At 35.5% G+C, this 20,887-nt stretch overlaps 1 protein-coding gene across 1 annotated transcript in view; it reads left to right on the top strand.

The window, feature by feature from the left end:
• Positions 1–20,887, top strand: part of LOC108672034 (epsin-2) — a 37,326-nt gene that overhangs the window by 6,634 nt on the left and 9,805 nt on the right. The window contains exons 5-11 of the mRNA XM_018159647.2: positions 1,083–1,118; positions 2,635–2,686; positions 8,476–8,549; positions 12,502–12,927; positions 14,627–14,726; positions 17,427–17,585; positions 17,942–18,061. Of these exons, the coding sequence (XP_018015136.1) occupies positions 1,083–1,118; positions 2,635–2,686; positions 8,476–8,549; positions 12,502–12,927; positions 14,627–14,726; positions 17,427–17,585; positions 17,942–18,061 (967 nt within the window). The remainder of the gene's footprint in view (positions 1–1,082; positions 1,119–2,634; positions 2,687–8,475; positions 8,550–12,501; positions 12,928–14,626; positions 14,727–17,426; positions 17,586–17,941; positions 18,062–20,887) is intronic.

The raw sequence follows: 20,887 nt of genomic DNA, 5'->3' as shown, positions 1-20,887 counted from the left end.
TGTACTTCACTGCTAGTGGTGCTCTAAAGTAATCATAATATCTTTATATTACAGAGCGTAACTATCATTAATGGTACTGATAATTACAGAGATAATGGCTAATGTGAAGTAATGGTATATTTTACAGCTATTCTTTGAGAGTATATAATGGTATTAGTGGTAATATTAGTTTTTCAGCTGACATGCAAATTAGCAGCTATTAGTGTAGTTCAAATACTGATTAAATTGGTAATTTTAATACTAATTAAATTGGTAGTTTTAATACTTATTAAATTGGTAGTTTTAATTCTGATTAATATGGTATTAAATGTAGTCATACTGCCACTAATGGTGCTACCAGTGGTAGTAATTTGTATCAAAGTTATTCACTTATTGTATAATATACAGAAGTGATTCTCAAATATTCAGTACCACTTTGAAAAGGTTTTGTAATCTCTGTATTTTTAAGTAATTATTTGTAATGGGAACTGAATTTGTTGCTAATCCTTTTCAACTGATAATATCCTGATGAATATTAGAGATGATTATTTAGTGAGCCATATGAAGCCTAATTCCAATTCCATTTGTGTGGGGTTCTCATCTCTCAATAATCAGGGTTCATTTGTGTGGGGTTCTCATCTCTAGATAATCAGGGTTCATTTGTGTGGGGTTCTCATCTGACAATAATCAGGGTTCATTTGTGTGGGGTTCTCATCTGACAATAATCAGGGTTCATTTGTGGGGCTCTCATTGTCAGGGTACATTGGGCACAATGCCAGGTGACCAGTTCACAATTATTTACAAAAATCTAAGTGCGTTAAGCATCTTATTCACGTTTTATCAAAGGGTTGCTCAGAAATGCTGGTGTATTTTTATTCTTTGATTGCTTCACAGCCAGAATAGCTTGTTTTCATACTACAAAACCTACCCTACACAAAGTCTATTGTGCGTACCAAGCGCCTGTGGCCTCTCACTATTGTTCGTACCAAGCTTACATTACCAGCCTCATGCCTCTCACTATTGTACATTACCAGCCTCATGCCTCTCACTATTGTACATTACCAGCCTCATGCCTCTCACTATTGTATATCTTTTTCCTACAGGATATAAATTCCCCTACAAGTCCTACATATCCTGGAGTAAGTTATTCTTGATATGCTTTTATTGTCCTCGTATTATTGCTGTCATTGCTCTGTATTTATAACCTTGCTGCTTTTTATTATTTTTATACGCTTGTATTTTAATTCCTGCTACCAATATTTTTGCTGAATTTTGAGTTCTACTCATTAATTATAAGCATTTAATCACCATTTGATGTTTTGATTTTTGTCATTTCTGCACGCAAGCTTTGTATAATTGAGTGTTTTTGAAAGAAATCTCTATTATTGTGTTCAGTGAAGATTTTGATTAGGACTGACTAACAAAAATTATATATCTTTGTATCAGGAAAATATTGCAATGATATATCATTTAAAAGGCATGTTAAAATTTCTAATAGCATGCCACTCCGCAGTTAAGAGATTAATATCTGATTAATTAATTAATTAATATTAATTAACTAATAACTAATTGTAGTAAATTTTGAAATATGATCTCAATACCAAATTGTAGTAACCATTTATAGTAGCCTTGAGTAATTTGTATATACATATATTCATTGTATAATTGAACTTTATGCATTGAAATACAGCATTTGAAGCCTCCTATGATAATGATTTGCTTAGGGTTAGAATTATTTTGTTTGCATGTGAAAATTCTTATTTAAACTAGATTCTGGCAATTATTTTTGCCTGGGTAGATAAATATTTGAAAGACAAATTATTGTTTTCACGAATTCTAATTGTTTTCATTAATACATACTGAATTTTTTATTAATATAATTGAATTGTTTGATTTATACAAACTGCTTCATTGTGGCAGCATGGACAATTTTGTCGACTATTGCCTGCTGGTCTAAGTAATGCACAATTAACATTTTGCCTGAATTCAACATTGTAATTTTTTTTAATTCATTCATACATTGTAATTCAACCTAATATCTCGCTGGCAACAAAACAGATTATATCATGTATTTCTTTAATCGCAATAAGGTTGATTTTACTATACAAACCCATTATCTGTATAGATGCCATTATACACTTTATTTTTAAGAGTCACTCTTGTATTGATGTTTTATTTAGTCTCAACATATATATATTTATTATATCTATAAACTAAATAAAAAAATGCCTATACCAAGCTATGCCATGTGCTAATAATTATGCCAATTGTGTCCAGTTATCTCTGATAGTTTCTTGAGGTTTTGATGGTACAGTAGGTACTGTTTTCTAGGTATTTATACCTATTTTATGGTGAAAATTTATTGCAAAATTCCAAAGTTATTTTATAGTTATTGCTAAAAAATTAGAACTGATATTCCAATTTGGATTGTAGTCATCATTCAGTAAAAATTGTGCAACTATTCATCGTAAAATGATTTAAAATTTAGAGAAATTCTACATTCTGTTACCTATGTATTGCAGAATTGATTATTGAAAGTATGGTGTTTCTTTGTTATTTATTGAATGACATGAAACTAGATTAGGTATCTCTTTATAATGTATGTATTGAATGAGATGAAACTATAGGAAGTTTAAAGTTTGTTTTGCATTACAGACGTTTGTGACGAGTGCGTCCCGAGCAGAGCGAGATGCTTATGGCATTAGAGGTGAGCTTAGGAACAGCATTATATTTGACACAATCAATGTATAACTAATATTTTACAGCATGGAAAAAAGTCATAGTATGAAAGTCAGACTGCGGTTAAAGATACTGGCTGTGCGGGAAACAATATACTACTAGTCTACTTCTATTCTCCTTGACTTGTCACTAATCCACTAATTCCCATTGGTGGATTATCCACTAATCCACTTTTATCCACTTGACTCCTTGCTAATCCTCTAATCCCCACCATTCACAGGACTACAGTGGGACGAAATCACTATCTCTATCTTGCTTAACTATACTGTACCGATAATGCTATCCCAATAACTCTATCCCTATCCCAAAACTGTAACCCTATCCCACTAACTCTAAATCTATCCCACTCAAGATTCCTCTCCTTGAAATCTGACTTTGTAAGAACATTTAATCTTTTTAATAACATTTAAAAATGATTAATCATTTAATCATTTTTAACAACAACAATCTGACATTGTAATAATGTTAAAACCTGTAATTGGAATAACATTGAAACTTGACTTTGAAATAATGTTCAAATAACGTTGGAATCTGACAGTGTAATAAGCTTTAAATTTTGATGGTTTTCTGCACGCATTATTTGACGTCTGTCCCCCCCCCCCAGCAGCGTAGCGCTGAGATCACCGCTATGTACCCAGTAAAAATTTACAGTTGCGGCAGCTTCTGATTTGGATTACCAGAAGCTGGGGCGACTCTAAATTTTGTTAGTGGATGAGAAGTGAGCCTTAATTAGAGCTTAATGAGAGCAAGGATGAGAAGTGAGCCTTAATTAGGGCTTAATGAGAGCAGGGATGAGAAGTGAGCCTTAATTAGGGCATAATATAAGAGCTTAATGGGCATATATTATTTAGGGCATAATTATTATTTCTATTATTATTTTAAAAAGCGATTGTAGCAGTTCGTAGGCCTCCAGACCTCTTCAGTCTTTATGAAATCTTAATTTCGCGATAACTTGAAGCTAATTTTTTCGTACTAGCACCCTCCCAGATATACCGGTACCTATATATAATATCTCCTATAGCCCAGATATACCTATACATACTATACGTCCTATAGCTCAGAAATTGTATAGGGAATTTCCTGATTTTACTGCAAGTTTTTTTCATGTTATTTTTTTGACGATCGAGTGTCATGTGCTCCCGTCTCATGTTTTTGTTTTATTTAAATTAAAATCATGTTCATCGTCTTGGTAATTCAATTAGTTGGCTGCATATCAGCTGTTATGATGTTGTTTCTGTCAACTATTGCATGTCATTCATCTTTTGATGATATTTTTGCCTTCTGCAAACTAAAGCACATAAATGTGTTGTTTTTTCGCAGAAGTTCTTCAGACTTATTCTATTTCTCTGCAATTTCATTTTAATTCATTGTTCCTTTGTTTGGATATTAATTTTATTTATCGGTGTATTTAAACCTTCACAATATTTTCATCTGGATGGATCTTAACGTCGTGATGTTATATAGTGTGTGTTATTTGGTGATGTCTGATGTTCGTACGATGTGTTAATGTGATGTGTGATGTTCGTGCGATGTGTTAGTGTGACGTGTGATGTTCGTACGATGTGTTAGTGTGACGTGTGATGTTCGTGCGATGAGTTAATGTGACGTGTGATGTTCGTACGATGAGTTAGTGTGACGTGTGATGTTCGTACGATGTTGTGTTAATGTGACGTGTGATGTTCGTACGATGTGTTAGTGTGACGTGTGATGTTCGTACGATGTGTTAATGTGACGTGTGATGTTCGTGCGATGTGTTAATGTGACGTGTGATCAATAATGAATAGTCAAAATAAAACGAAATCAATAGTAGTCAAATATAATGTAAAATACGATCATACAATTAATTTATTAATGTCACTTATTTGCTTAAATCGCAAGTTGACTAAAAATTTAAAAGCAAAGAATAGTCCACAAAAATTCATATCTTTATAGAAAACGTTTCGGAGTCCAGCTCCATCGTCAGTTCATAGAATCTAGAACATACATAGAAAGTCACTTGTATTAACTTGTGACTTTCTATGTATGTTCTAGATTCTATGAACTGACGATGGAGCTGGACTCCGAAACGTTTTCTATAAAGATACAATTAATTTGGTATAAATAATATAATAAATGGTAAAAAAATTAAAATAAAACCTATATGGCATGGGAAGGACATGGCCGAGTGTTAACAAGCATGTAGCACTAATGTAGCAGCATGAAATTCTGAACATGTTGAAATGTAGTACAATAGGTGTTGGTATAAGATGTTTCTAACCTGCACTTCTGCATTATGGAAATGCCTGTTGTTTGCACTATAAAAGAACGTGTACTTTCTAAAGCACTAAATTAGAGCTGGAAATAATATTGCAATACAACGTGTGAAGTATTCAAAGTTTTGTTGTTATTGATATAGTAGGCGCGACATGTTTGTTGCAGATTTTGGAGTTTTTTTTGCTATTTTCACCATAAATATACAGGTTTATTATAAATGATGGACCCAATTTAGTAAATAACTATTTATTCAAGTATCAGTTCAAAATTAATAATTTATACACCAATGGAAAGAAAAATATCAAAAGTTTTTTGTTACATATTTATACTTGAATGAATACTAATGTATTAAATTGATTCCATTATTAAAAATAACCCTGTATAATCTATGTCACCATGAATATTAACCATGAATAATATTAGTGAGAACAATTGATGAATAATGACATAAAGTTGATTGTGAATGATAACAATAATCATTTCGTAACATAACACTTTTTCTCTTTGTAGGTCCGATAATGGCACAGTGATGTGAGTGTAAAGCCTGTGTAGTGTTGTTATCTTGGTACTTCCTGTTGTTATCGTGGTACTTCCTGTTGTTATATTGGTACTTCCTTTTGTTATCTTGGTACTTCCTGTTGTAATCATGGTACTTCCTGTTGTTATCTTGGTACTTCCTGTTGTTATCGTGGTACTTCTTGTTGTTATCTTGGTACTTCCTGTTGTTATCGTGGTACTTCTTGTTGTTATCTTGGTACTTTTTGGTGTTATCTTGGTACTTTCTGTTGTTATCTTGGCCCTTCCTGTTGTTATTGTGGTACTTCCTGTTGTTATCTTGGTACTTTCTGTTGTAAGCTGGTACTTCCTGTTGTTATCTTGGTTCTTTCTGTTGCCATCTTGGTCCTTCTTCTTATCTTGTTTCTTTTTGTTATCTTGGTACTTTCTGTTATCTTGGGTCTTCTTCGTGTTGCTATTTTGGATATTTCTGTTATATTAATTATTTATGTTTTCTTGATTCTTCCTCTTATCTTGGTTCTTTCTGTTATTTTGTTCCCTCCGTCATCTTGTTTTTTCTTGGTATTTTAGTGTGTATTTTCGTGTCAATAATTTCATCTTATCTTTATCTTTTATCCTAATCTTTATCTTGGTTGTGGGAGGGAGTTGTTCGCACTTAAGATATCTCCATGCCATCTTCCTTGTAATCTCAATTACAAAAATTTTTATCTATGCTAGGTTCATTTTTATTTCTTCGTTGTTATTATAATTCTTTTAACTGAGTTATCACTATCAAAGCCATAGGAATTTATTATTAACTCAATTGATGTTGTCTATGAAGCTTTTTTATATGTGATTACTTGGTCCTCAAGCACAAACTGTAGTCAAAAAGCAAATGCTTTGAATTCAAATTTATTTATTTACATATTTCTATAAAGCGAGCCTCAGGATCCCCTATATATATTTTTACAGCTTTCTTGCAAACATGCGCTCCGCTAATACTATTACTTGCTGACTAGTTTTCTTTAATGTTTACAACAGTTTCTTTATTTCCTCCACCATCTAAAGTTTTTCATAAATTTCAGTGTTATTGCTTTAGCTACGTTTAACCCTATAGCGACTAAGTACCTGGCGAGTGCAAAATACTAGATTGCATTCATAGCACATTGCTGGAATTCATTCATTGAAAAAATACTACATTGCATTCACTGCGAGTGCAAAATACTAGATTGTATTCATAGCACATTACTGAAATTCATTCACTGAAAAAATACTACATTGCACTAATTGTGAGTGCAAAATACTAGATTGTATTCATAGCACATTACTGAAATTCATTCACTGTAAAAATACTACATTGCACTAATTGTGAGTGCAAAATACTAGATTACATTCATAGCAAATTGCTGGAATTCATTCATTGAAAATAAATCTGATGGGTGACAAAAACCTCTTTGGGCACAGTACAGCCTGAAAATAAAGTCAATATTTTTGTCCCATTGAACGAATGAGTTAGAAATGTAAACTAAAATCGACCGTATGAAAGGCGACAGATATGTACAGCTGGACCTATAATATAAAAAAAAGTTAAGAGATCGTAAGTTCATCAGCCAATCATTGACAGTCTTTCATGCAAAATCCACCAATCATAGACAAGAAAATAAAGCGTAAGTACTTACACTGTTATAAAAATTACCGTTAACGGTATTACCGGCATTTCAGTGGCCGGTCGGCACGTGAAAAGAAACACCGTGTCGCCGTTTTTATTCTAATTCAACACTGGAAATCCGTAAAACATCTGATAAAAACGGCGAAACAGTTTATTTTCACGGGGCGACCGGCCACTAGAACGCCAGTGGGACCGTTTTTTCACCGTTTTTTTCTAACAGTGTACGTTCACTTAGCGAGTTTTGAAAGTATGGCCCCTGGACGCTACAGGGCTCTTATGAGGACAGTTATTTAGAAATGTCGTGATTGTTGACCACATGTGATGATGTGTGTAACAAAAAATGTTAGTATAACATCTAAGATATGAATGATTAGGTCTTTAATACAATTAATTCGGTTGTTAGTTACTATTATTACATATCACTGCTGCCAGTAATGAGTGCGATGGGTGCAGAGATGATAATGTTATTAATTAGGTTGTTATTATTATTTATGAGGGCGTTAATTAATTAGGTTGTTAACATTATTTATGAGGGCATTAATGTATTAATTAGGTTTTTAATATTATTTATGAGGGCATTAATGTATTGATTAGGTTGTTAATATTATTTATGAGGGCATTAATGTATTGATTAGGTTGTTAATATTATTTATGTCATGGTGGGGCTAGGAGGGTCATGGTGGGGCTAGGAGGGTCATGGTGGGGCTAGGTGCGTCATGGTGGGGCTAGGAGGGTCATGGTGGGGCTAGCAGGGTTATGGTGGGGCTAGGTGGGTCATGGAGGGCTAGGTGGGTCATGGTGGGGTTAGGTGGGTCATGGTGGGGTTATGGTGGGGCTAAGTGGGTCATGGTGAGGCTAGGTGGGTCATGGTGTGGCTAGGTGGGTCATGGTGGGGGGTTAGGTGGGTCATGGTAAGGTTAGGTGGGTTATGGTGGGTCATGGTGGGGCTAGGTGGGTTGTGGTGGGGCTAGGTGGGTTGTGGTGGGGCTAGGTGGGTCATGGTGGGGCTAGGTGGGTCATGGCTGATGTTCTAAATCTGCTCTATTTTATCTCTTCGGCTCTATTATTTTTTTCTTCTATTCATTTATTAAATGCTAATGGAAATTATAATTCCGCTCACTATTTCACTAATTGTCGCTCCGCCACAAAAGTCGCCAGTGGTTGTGACCAAAACTCAAATGGTTGTGCTCACTCTTCCTCCTGACAAAAAAAAACTCAAAGTAGTTTTTTTTTTCAAACTCACCCCGACAGTAGTTTTTTTTCAGTAGTTTTTTTTTTCAAACTCACCCCGACAAAAAAACTGGAATGGTTGTGACCAAAACTGTCACCATCCCCACCAGGTCTTGGGTCGCCGCTGTCGCCACCCTCTGCAGCCAGGGACCCCTGGGGGCTGTCGCCCCCCGCTGTAGACACGGTCAGTTGTATATCAGTTATATATATTCTGTCTCTTATATATTATACTATCCATTCGTCGTGAGTTCCATTATGTTGATAACATCTTCTGAAATGATGGCGAAACTTCACATTATCCGATCTAAATCGTCCATTTCTGAAGACAGTTTCCAGTAAATTTACATATTCATTATAGTATCCATCCGTCATAAAATAGTTGCATTAAATTGATAACATCTTTCGAAATGATGGCAAAACATCACATTATTGTATCCGGCCTACTAAATCATACATTCATGAACGCAGTTTTCAGTACATTTACATATTCATTATACTATCCATCCGTCATGATATAGTTCCATTATGTTGATAACATCTTCTGAAATGATGGCGAAATATCACATTATCCTGTTTAAATCATCCATTCATGACCACAGTTTCCAGTAAATGTACAGTATATCTCTTCCAGACACTCCTCCTTAGCCCGAAGTATCAATGAACCCAATAAGTGTTAATTGTTCTGTACTAACGTATCCCAAATAAATCCACTCGTGCATCTGTGAAAAATATTATTTTTTAGAGTTAATAACGGGATGTCATTTTCTTTTAGATCTGGAAGTGAAATTTTGATGGGCTGGAGACGTGTCTATTATATGAGAAATATAACTCACGATTACAGTGATGGTTATATATTATACAATACAGGTTATTTCAGTGTAGCATTTGTTATCTTTTTTTAGAGCTTCTCTCAAAGCTTCCTTTATCATTTTCTACTAGATTCTCTTATAGCTGTCTTTAGAAATTGAAGAAAATATTTTGAATTTCTTAGGTTGATAGTAGAGTGATCGTCGAAAATTTCAGTTTATGACTTGGGTCTGAAATCAATTGAATTTCTGTTTTATTTTAGGGACTATACAGACTCTGATTAAGTCTACGACAATCGCAACGTTTCTTTCTGCCAAAAAATTATCTATTTAACTACCTGTGAACAATGAAACGTGATATTCAGTTGAATGTAATGTTCTTCAGGAGCGTGAAACATCTTTCTACATCTCCAACCTGTCCCGCCCTTTCCCACATCCAGCCAAGACAAAAGTTCCCTCAACCAAACCCCATTTCTCTGATACTTTGAATAGTTTCAATGATATTTCTATGGTCTCTGCAACTACCGACTTTATTGATACGTGTGAAATTGCTAAATCTGAACTAGAGTCCTGTAGGCATTTTCCCGAAGCTTCAGATGCCCAAAAGTTGCAAAGCCTTTCTGCAAATTCACAATCTGGTGTAATCGCGCGCCGAAATCGCGTTAAACCGTCAACTAATTCTCGACCTATGACTTTGATATCATCAACGTCTGCTAGTAACGAATTGCTTTCAAATCCTAGATTTTCATTGGCAAATCCTTTCTTGTGCGACCTTCTATTCGAAGCTGATGAAGAAACCGAACCCAGTGCTTTCCATATAAAATCGAACATCTTTGACGCTAAAGCAAATGTCTTTGATTCCAAATCGAATGTCTTTGACTCGAAATCCAATGTCTTTAACTCAAAATCGGACGTCTTTGATTCGAAATCCAATGTTTTTGACTCGAAATCCAATGTCTTTGATTCGAAATCCAATGTCTTTGATTCGAAATCCGAAGTTTCTGACTCGAAATCCAATGTTTTTGACTCGAAACACAATGTCTTTGATTCGAAATCCAATGTTTTTGATTCGAAATCGAACGTCTTTAACTCGTCGAACATCATTAACTCCAAATCGAACATTTGTAAATCAAAATACGACAATGATTCCAACTCTAAATCTGAAATATCTGACAGTTCTCACCCTAATTTGATTCCTCCTCCATTTCTGCCAAAATCTCTTTTGCTTAAAACTGAACAAGCCGCAACGCTCAAAAATCTCCATTCACCAAGTGAAACAATTCCTACACCAGAGAAGTACGATGCTGAAGCAAAATATTTAGTAAACGCTCAATTTCAAAATTCGCGTGGCGTTTCTACTTTTGACTCGTCCAATATTCCCTCCACACAATTCTCTTCATCATTTACTTCTCCATCAGTTTCGTTTTCTTCTTTTACGAATTCGTTGGAGACAAGTGACCAATCTACAATTTCATCCCCGACTAAATCTGCTGTCCGAACCACAACCTCTACTTACGCACAACCTAGAACATCTTCCCTCATACAACCAACCACCCCTTCCCTCACACAACCCCCTTCTTTCACACAACCCCCTTCCCTCACACAACCAACCACCCCTTCTTTCACACAACCCTCCTCCTCACTAAGCGGTCGCGATGTCATCACAAGCACCGGGGTGCGTCCCAAGGTATAGGCGTGATGTGTGCTAATATTCAACAAATTTTCATAATATCGATTCTTCATAATAGATCCTACAACACTGTTTATAATATACAAAATTTATAATAACGCTTAGACTTTTTCTAACATTGCATTGTGAATATGTGACATTTCGTTTTAATGAAGTTTAAAACTTGCTAGTCATTTTTATAATCGCTCTTCCGGAATTGGTTTGATACTTTTTAACTAAAAATTGTGAATTTCGTTTGACTTGAGGTCATGGTACCGTTTTTTATATTGGTGAACGGTACACACAAAAAAAATTTGTGTGTCTAACTAGTTACGTTGTTAGTCTAGAGACTAGACGAATTACGTGCGTTCGACTAAAACGTGCTGATGTTTTGTTGTGTTGCTGGTGATGCCTTCAGTGGACTTGGGTATTCAGGGCGGTATTCAGAGATACCCTGGGTATTCAGAGATGCCCTGGGTATTCTGAGATGCCCTGAGTAGTCAAAGATGCCCTGGGTATTCAGAGATGCCCTGGGTATTAAGAGATGCCCTGGGTATTAAGAGATGTCCTGGTATTCAGAGATGCCCTGGTATTAAGAGATGCCCTGGGTATTAAGAGATGCCCTGGGTATTAAGAGATGCCCTGGGTATTCAGAGATGCCCTGGGTATTCAGTGACGCCCTGGGTATTCAGTGACGCCCTGGGTATTCAGAGATGCCCTGGGTATTCAGAGATGACCTGGGTATTCAGGAAGGTCTGGTATTTATAGAAAGGTCCGGTATTCAATAAGGCCCTGCCAACCAGACATGTGACGTTGAATTAAACATCGTTGGTTGAATTAACGATGATTCAACGTTGTTTCAACCTCGTTGCATGGTGTGTGGGTATCCTAAGCAGCTCATTCACTAAAAATTCATCAGAATACTGTCCGGGGAGGCCAGGATTCCGTAGCAGACCTCAACCGTAATGAATTTTAAGCACTAATGGACTCTGAATAACTAGTGTGTTGAAAAATACCGCAAAACTTTTCGTGGTTGCAACCAACGTGTTCTCCCGTATCGCGCAACTTTATTACTGGTTGCAACCTGCGTGTTCTACCGTACCGCGCAACTTTTCATGGTTGCAACCCACGTGTTTTACCGTACCGTGCAATTTTATTTCTGGTTGCAACCCACGTGTTCTACCGTACCGTGTAAATTTATTACTGGTTGCAACCAACGTGTTCTACCGTACCGTGTAACTTTATTACTGGTTGCAACCAACGTGTTCTACCGTACCGTGTAACTTTATTACTGGTTGCAACCCGCGTGTTCTACCGTACCGCGCAACTTTTCATGGTTGCAACCCGCGTGTTCTACCGTACCGCGCAACTTTATTACTGGTTGCAACCAACGTGTTCTACCGTACCGCGCAACTTTATTACTGGTTGCAACCAACGTGTTCTACCGTACCGTGCAATTTTATTTCTGGTTGCAACCAGCGTGTTCTACCGTACCGCGCAACTTTATTACTGGTTGCAACCCACGTGTTCTACGGTACTGCGCCAATTTTGCTGGTCGCAACCCGCGTGCTGTAAAATGTCTGCGAGTTTTTAGAGACGTCCACTGCAAGATTTTATCTTCTTCAGTTATATGAAATTTTCCCTACACCGCCGCCCCATAGGGCGACTACGCCAGCATCATGTACGGCACAAAAGAAAATGTTTACGAAGGAATACCGGGTGAAGGTAAAATCGACTTCGCCACGCGTTCCCTCCCTTCTATACCTACCGAAAACATCACCAGCAGCTACAACAACTCTGCTCTTCAGCAATACGCAAATCAAGAGCCCATATACGCAGCCATCTTGAAAAAACCGCAGGCAAACCAGGCGGATTCGTCAGTGCGTTCGAAAATCCAGGTTGGGGATCCAGTTTATTCCAACACCTCTGGATACGATGCCGTGGATGCGTGGTTAGAGCAAGACGCTAAAATTGGATCTTCTTCCAATGCTGAGACCAACAAGCCGGCGTCCATTATCGCGATGTACGAAAATATTGAACAGCCTGAAGCACATTACGAAAACAACGAGGAAGCTTTACGGACTTTGGTGAGAACGAACTTTGATTTCAAGCTTCCGAACTTTGGCTTCCGTTCAAGTTTCGTCATAAAAAATATATTGCGAGCCATTGTGGGTTAAGGAGCTTATTATTATTATTATTATTAATTCAATCGCTTATTTCAGTGGAGGAGTGAATTCTAATTTGTTAAAGGTTGTTGGGATCGTGGAGCTTCCATGGACGCGTGATCAGTTCTCTGATTAACCAGAAATATATTGTGTATTTATTTGTTGGTGTTTTTGGCAATTTATTATTTTTTTAAGTTTTAATATGTAATTTATACTCTTATCTTAATCGCTTATTTCAAGATGCTTCTTGATTTTTGGGTGTGTGTGTGTTCATTTTTTACAATGGAAAAAATTGTTGATTTTAAAATTTGTACATCATTTGTAATGTAATTTTGTGATTGTTGGTTAAGAAAACTCTGGGGCTTGATTCACTTATTATTTCTCATATAATTGAAACAATATCACTTACAATTTTCAATTTATCTATGGTGATGGTCATATGTTTTATTTTTATGTGTTAAAGTCTTTCTACAATGACCTCTTCAATAATACGCCACCAATAAATTAATTAATAACTGATTTAAAACATGATCAACCTTGTTAATCTAAGCAAACCTATTTATTGCCCAAGGCAGCTACATATAAGAATGTCCATGTATCATATACAATTTATCATAATTTTAGTCAGGATTATTAGCTAAATAACTAATTGGAAAGCTGAACAACTTTAGAGATGTAATAATTTCTAGTTTAATCAAATATCAAATCCTAGTAAATACTAGATAAAATTTTCTACTATAACTAGTTCTCTTAATATGCTAAGTGTGATTTATTGACCTTGAATTTAGAGAGTCTTCAATTCTAAAATAAGCATGTCACTAAAAATAACTTTTAACCATCTCTTCAAAAGTGTTATTTTTCACAAATTAGTATGTTTAATTGAAATTAATTCTTACATTTGTTAAAATGTCATTATAAATAGAATGATGGATCTTGATAGATCGAATGAATATGATTATCCATTATTTAGCAAATAGAATGGATATATGTAAACACGCATGAAAAATATTTTTGCATTGAATCCATAATTTTTACGATTTGTAGATATATACAATGTGGATACATTACATTTGTACACACAGTATATGTGTACTAATATATGGTACACATTGTAGGTATGTTATGTTTGTATAAATAATATGTGCTACATCCATGGCACATATGTGTACCATATGCATTCAACACATATTTTTATGTTGTTAGTAACAGATGTGCAGATGATATCAACATTCATCACATAAATGTATACTTTATGCTATGTGTACACACATTGTGTACTTTAATTATGTGTTACAAGCTTGGTGTAGATCATTTTTATGTTATAATAGTTATTATTATTTAAATGTAATTAATTAAACATATTAAATAAAGTGACATTTATTATTTATAATTAATGTTACTTTTAATTATAATTATATTATGTGGTACAGGTGTGGTGTAGACCATCTGTATGTAATAAAAGTTATTATTAACTAAATGTAGTAATGAAGGTAATTGATTGATGATAAATGATAATAAACTTAATTAATTTAAGGCACATAATAACTAATTATCATACACTATGTAGACCATGTGTATAACTAATTACCATAGACTATGTAGACCATGTGTATGTGTGCAGCAACCTGTAGACCCCTGGGGGGTGCCTGCGCCCAAGCTGCAGACCATCAGCCCTCCTCCCTTATCTCCACCCAAGGTAGACCGGGTCTTGTATGGCCAGGGTCTGTGATATGAATTGCCCTTAGCAGGGTCTAAACTTTAGACAGGGTTCAACCTTTATTAGGGTTCTGTCATGTAGGGGCTGCTTTAGTCACTGAGCCCAAATCTATCACAGGGTCTAGTCTTATTAGGGGTACATCATTCTGTCAAGGTCTGCATGTAACATAGGGGCTACTTTAGTCACCTGGGGTCTAATCCTGACATGGGGTCTAAACCAGATGACTTCCAGTCTTTAGACCCCATGACTTCCAGTCTTTAGACCCCATGACTTCCAGTCTTTAGACCCATGACTTCCAGTCTTTAGACCCATGACTTCCAGTCTTTAGACACCTTAACTTCTAGTCCCTAAGTCCAGTACCTCACACAGGGTCTAGAAGTTATTGGGTCTGGTGTTTAGATTCTAGCTCGACAATTTAATGGGGTTTACCCTCATAACAGCTTCACATTGAGTCCATTTTTAAGGTTTAGATAATGTTGGGGCTAAGGGTTAGTTAGCCCTTTTCAGGGGTTCAAGCCTTGAATTTGAATTGAGGCTAAAGCAATTTTTGTGTTTTAGAACCCTGTCAACCCTCTTTAGTGCTAAACACATTTGCAGGGTTCGTAGAACCCTTATTGACCCAACCCTAAGCATGAGGTTTGGTGAAGCTGCTTTGGCATCACTCTCATATTATTCACCCTTCAGTAGAAACAATCTTATTTGCTTACAGAATTGGAAAAAAATGTTCTTTAATATACCTAAAGTTTGTATAATATTTTTAATTCTTTGGTTTTATTGTATGAACTTTGCTATCATGTGCAAAATTGATGCATTTTTTACTCTTATTAAAAATTATTTAAGATGTGTGATATCATCGAATGTTTTCCCATTATTTTTATATTGTTTTGTACCCCTAATGGGCAAGTTCTGCTGGTTTATTATCTTGAGTGAATTGGATCATTTATGATTTTTCAGAGGGAACAATTTGATAAATTTTTTGTTGTGTGAAAATCATGTATAATTTTTATTTTATTTTTGAGTGCTATTATTTGTTTGTCATGTCATGCATTTTTCTCCCTCTGACCATTGATTAAATTTCCATTGTTTTTAAATTATCCTTTTGCTTGAGACTTTTTTGTTAAATTGTCATTTTTGGGGGATTTTTTGAAAATTATCCTTTTGTTTAGGATTTTTTATTTGTTTGAATTATCCTTTTGTATGGGATTTTGTCTATTTTAAATAATTATTTTGTTTGGAAATTTTTTAAAGTTATAACTTTGTTTGGGAAATTATTTTTAACTGATTATGGTTTGAAGACTTTGCAGCCAATTATAAAAATTTGAATTATCACGAATTCTTTGATGATTCCCTGATGAAAATTCTCTGTTCCATCTCAACAAACTCAAATGCTTTTGTCTGGATGATTTTGAATTCTGTTTCTTTAACATCATTGATTACTTAATGCTTTTCTGGTTTATTTAACTTTTATTCTATAATAGATAAATAAATGTAGGTGCTTCCTATAATTGATTTCTCTTTGAATGTTTTCTAGACTTGGAATTTTTTTTCTCTATGAACTGATTTAATTAGAATTCACATTCCACCTCTATAATAAACTATGAATTTCAGATCAGATATTGAATAAATTTCATAATTCATAATCCAAATGAATAATTGATAAATACAGCAACAGAAATGTTACCATTCCTTAATAATGCATTTATTTTAAGCATATATGCATATTCTTGTGTATTCATTATACAAGTGCAATATTTTGAGTTAAAATAATGATAATAATATAAAAAATATTATTATTAATACATCAATAATGATATCATTGACAGCTGACAATAATTGACATAGAAAGTTTCAATTTACATTCCTGAAGAATACTTGACAATAAAAGTACTCCTGTTGAATAATTGTTAAATGATGAATGTAACAATGACAGTTTAATTTTATCCTCATCAAAATTATTTTTTAAAGTTAATTTAATTATAACGATTATAACATCATGTTTTATTGCAACAAATAATGTGTTTTATTTCAGTTTAACAATTGGAAATAATTGATTAATTTTGATAAATATTGTAACATCATGTTTTATTGCAACAAATAATATTTTATTTCAGTTTAACAATTGATTGATTAACTGAAAGACATTATTAAACAATTAATAATTGATTAATTGTAATTAAATATTCTGGCCCGCAGGCTGACCCGTGGTGTTTATATTATATATAAACATTGTTTATATTATATAGTGATGCACTTTGTTTATATTATATATAAACATTGTTTATATTATATAGTGATGCACTTCTCTGATATATGCTGGACGTTTGTCATTATTTGGACATGATCCAGCAATTTTTCCGGGTATAGACTGGGTGCGGTGAAGGTAGATGGAATGCTGTCAGAGTACATATTTTATTGTAATTTATTGTTTTTGTTCCATTTTCTTTGAAAAGAAATTTTTGAAGAAGCTAATTTTCCTAAACAGCAAACTTCTGCAGAATAGCTTCTGATTTTTTTCTGTTATTTCTAGGTGATACAAAAGAGTTCATTATCAATTAAATGTGTTCTGTGAAGCTAAATAGGCCAATATACCTAATGAGTAACTAATTTTGTTCATTGTGACGTCAAAAGTTGATACAAATAATAATAATAATTAATAATAATAATAATAAATAATAATAAGTAATAATTATTTTAATATACGCAGGAGCCAGTGACCCATGGGGTCCAGTAATCCCTCCTGTGGACCCCTGGGGGGTTGTACGCTCCCCAACCCCACCACCGGACCCCTTCGCCCCCCTGCCCCCCCAACCCTCACATGCTGATGACTTCTCGCTGCTCACCAACAGGGATAAACCTGCTACAGGTGGGCACCAACAGGGATAAACCTGCTACAGGTGGGCACCAACAGGGATAAACCTGCTACAGGTGGGCACCAACAGGGATAAACCTGCTACAGGTGGGCACCAACAGGGATAAACCTGCTACAGGTGGGCTACTCTTGCCCTCACTTGCTTAATCCTGAAAATTAAGATCATTAGAAATCATTTTATATTATAATTAGTAGTATTATAATATAATAATTATTAGTATTATAACATAATAATCATTAATACTATAACATAATAATCATTATTATTATAACATAATAATTATTAGCAATATAACCTAATAATTATTAGTATAAAATAATATATATATACAAATTTTTGGTGCCCGCAGGCACGACCCCCGCGGGCACGTCGCCCCCCACCCGCCGGTCCCCCGCAGGCTTCCTGGGGGAGAACAGCGGCCTCGTCAACCTCGACAACCTTGTTGCCAGCAAGCCTGTCAACCCTATAGGTGGGTGTTGCCAGCAAGCCTGTCAACCCTATAGGTGGGTGTTGCCAGCAAGCCTGTCAACCCTATAGGTGCGTGTTGCCTGGCAACTGTACTGGTGACAGTGTTACTGGCAACTATGTTGCCGGCGCTATATTAGTTGCCAGGGAAACTGTTGTCACGAAATGTGTTGCTTGCTGGCAACTTTGGTGCTGGCAACTTTATTGCTGAGCATTGTTGCCTAGGGACAATGTTGCCAGTAACACCGTTTACATTACATTTGTTGACAGGAATATTGTTGCCAGGCCTTGACGCCTTTTAATTGCCCTGTTGTTGCCATAATCTACTAAATTTAAATTAGTTAGCAAGTAGGCTATTATACCGTTGCTGGATTACTAACACATACCTTTGTTTTCCTTCCTGAACATAATACTGACTACCTATGTCGAAAATGAACTTTACATAATACTGACTGTAAAAAATGATTTTACATACTATTGACTATGTAGCAATAATAGCCAAGTATTTATATAGAGCATTTGAAGGCCTTCTCTGAAATGATGAATTTTATCATGCTATCATCGTATCCAAAAATCATTCATTTTCAGAAAATTGTTTTCATTCGTTATACATTTTTTAATATGCTACGAAAATTGTATCAATACTTTAAGTGTTATTTCTACACTCTAAGAAACATTTAACACATCCATAACATACATCAAATTTTCATGCAACATTTCTCTTTAATCACATTCATTCACATTGACATACCCACGCACATTTTATCTATTTTATGTACATATTTTATATTCTTTATTAATGTTATTAACGTTATTAACTTTGTACTCATTTTCTGCATCTTGCCTGCATTTTTATTCAGAAATCTTCTAACTAATTTTAATTAAATTAAATTGATTCGTCTGCTTAAATAATTAGCTTAATTATTGCGCTTAAATAATTAGCTTAATTAGTGTGCTTAAATAATTAGCTTAGTTAATCTGCTTCACCTAAATTTATAATCAAAGATAACACCCGGTACACTCACCTTATCTTCATCTTGAACGTTTTCATTTCACTTTGTTTCGTCCGAAAATTTCCTCTAAAAAAATTTCTCTCCAAAAATTAACTTCTTCCCTTTTTTTTTCATGATAAAAATTCACTTTTTCCTCCACGTTCATTGTTCGCTGACACTAAAAAAAATTAGTCGGTCATGTTGTCCAAATATTGACAGTTTGCGCACGTAGCACTGACACACCTTGCCAGGAGCTAACTGTGTCAGAGTGACCCACACAGAGCTATAAATGCATCGATATTTGGACTATGTCTCGCTTATTTTCTTGAGTGTAGACCTAAGAAGTGTGTCATACCAACATCAGGTGGACCCTGACCACACTCAGAAAAAATATAACTCAGTACTCACTGCAGGAAGTGACAGAGAGCGCATTTTCTCGTCGACGAAAACGTGAAGTCACAGACGGACAGACAGACGGACAGACGGACGGACATGGCGAGCACAATAGCGCATTTTTTCAATAAATGAGAAAATGCGCTAAAAAGAATGTAGCTTTGTCCATGTAGTGATGCACGTTTTGCCTCTGATGTGGGTCATCCTGACCCACTTGTGTCCGGTCAAAAGGGGCATTAGTGCTGCGTCCGCTCACTGCTCGTGCTGTGCGCGTATGAAAGTGTGTCACAGTTAAGACAGCGTGTCCCATTAATTTCTCTGAGTGTAGCTGCTAAATACTGCATCATAAGAGACGTTAAGAAGCAAGGGAGAAACATGAATGTAATTAATGTCCTTAATTAATAATGAATGCAATGAATGAGATGCTTGTTTTAACATGAGTATATGCACGAGTTTTTCCCTACTCATCTCCGCCGCATTGTGCTGACTTCATTTTTTTTATTTTGAGTCCCATTATTTCATCACGCGCCGCACTGTCGAAAATAGTTAATAACTCCGTCTGCCAATCAGTGACGGCTTCTGAAGCTATACAGACCAAATACCAATCGCAAACGATAAATAGGCCGCTACGTTTACTTATGCCCCTATACGTGTACTTCGACCGTACATGTACTTAGGCCAGTTTCAATTAGTGCAACCCTTGATTGATGTTCAGGGTTCTCCAGCCCATTTTCTGTATCATGACATTCATGTTTCCGCTACTTTATCAGGGCAGATTATTCTTCTCTATAAACTATAATTATTTCGTTATTTAATTCGAATCCTATTTAAATCTTTTAGGCATATGAAATGAGTCGAACACTTCATATCTTCTCCCTTTCCCTGTCCTCTTGTCGTGCCTTGCTTTTCATATGTTTATTTTACATGTTATTCTTATCTGCTGCTCAGCTCGCGCGGACCCTTTATACGAATAAGGTATTGCTGCATTACCATTGCATTACCACTGCATTACCACTGCATTACCACTGCATTACCACTGCATTACCACTGCATTACCACTGCATTACCACTGCATTACCACTGCATTACCACTGCATTACCACTGCATTACCACTGCATTACCACTGCAATACCACTGCAATACCACTGCATTACCACTGCAATACCACTGCAATACCACTGCAATACCACTGCATTACCACTGCAATACCACTGCAATACCACTGCAATACCACTGCATTACCACTGCATTACTACTGCATTACCACTGCATTACCATTGCATTACCACTGCATTACCACTGCAATACCACTGCATTACCACTGCATTACCACTGCAATACCACTGCATTACCACTGCATTACCATTGCATTACCACTGCAATACCACTGCAATACCACTGCATTACCACTGCAATACCACTGCAATACCACTGCAATACCACT

Source organism: Hyalella azteca, unplaced genomic scaffold (genome assembly GCF_000764305.2).
Source record: "Hyalella azteca isolate HAZT.00-mixed unplaced genomic scaffold, Hazt_2.0.2 contig2316, whole genome shotgun sequence".
Classification (NCBI taxonomy): Eukaryota; Metazoa; Arthropoda; class Malacostraca; order Amphipoda; family Hyalellidae; genus Hyalella; species Hyalella azteca.
This window is presented reverse-complemented; position numbering and strand designations above follow the sequence as displayed.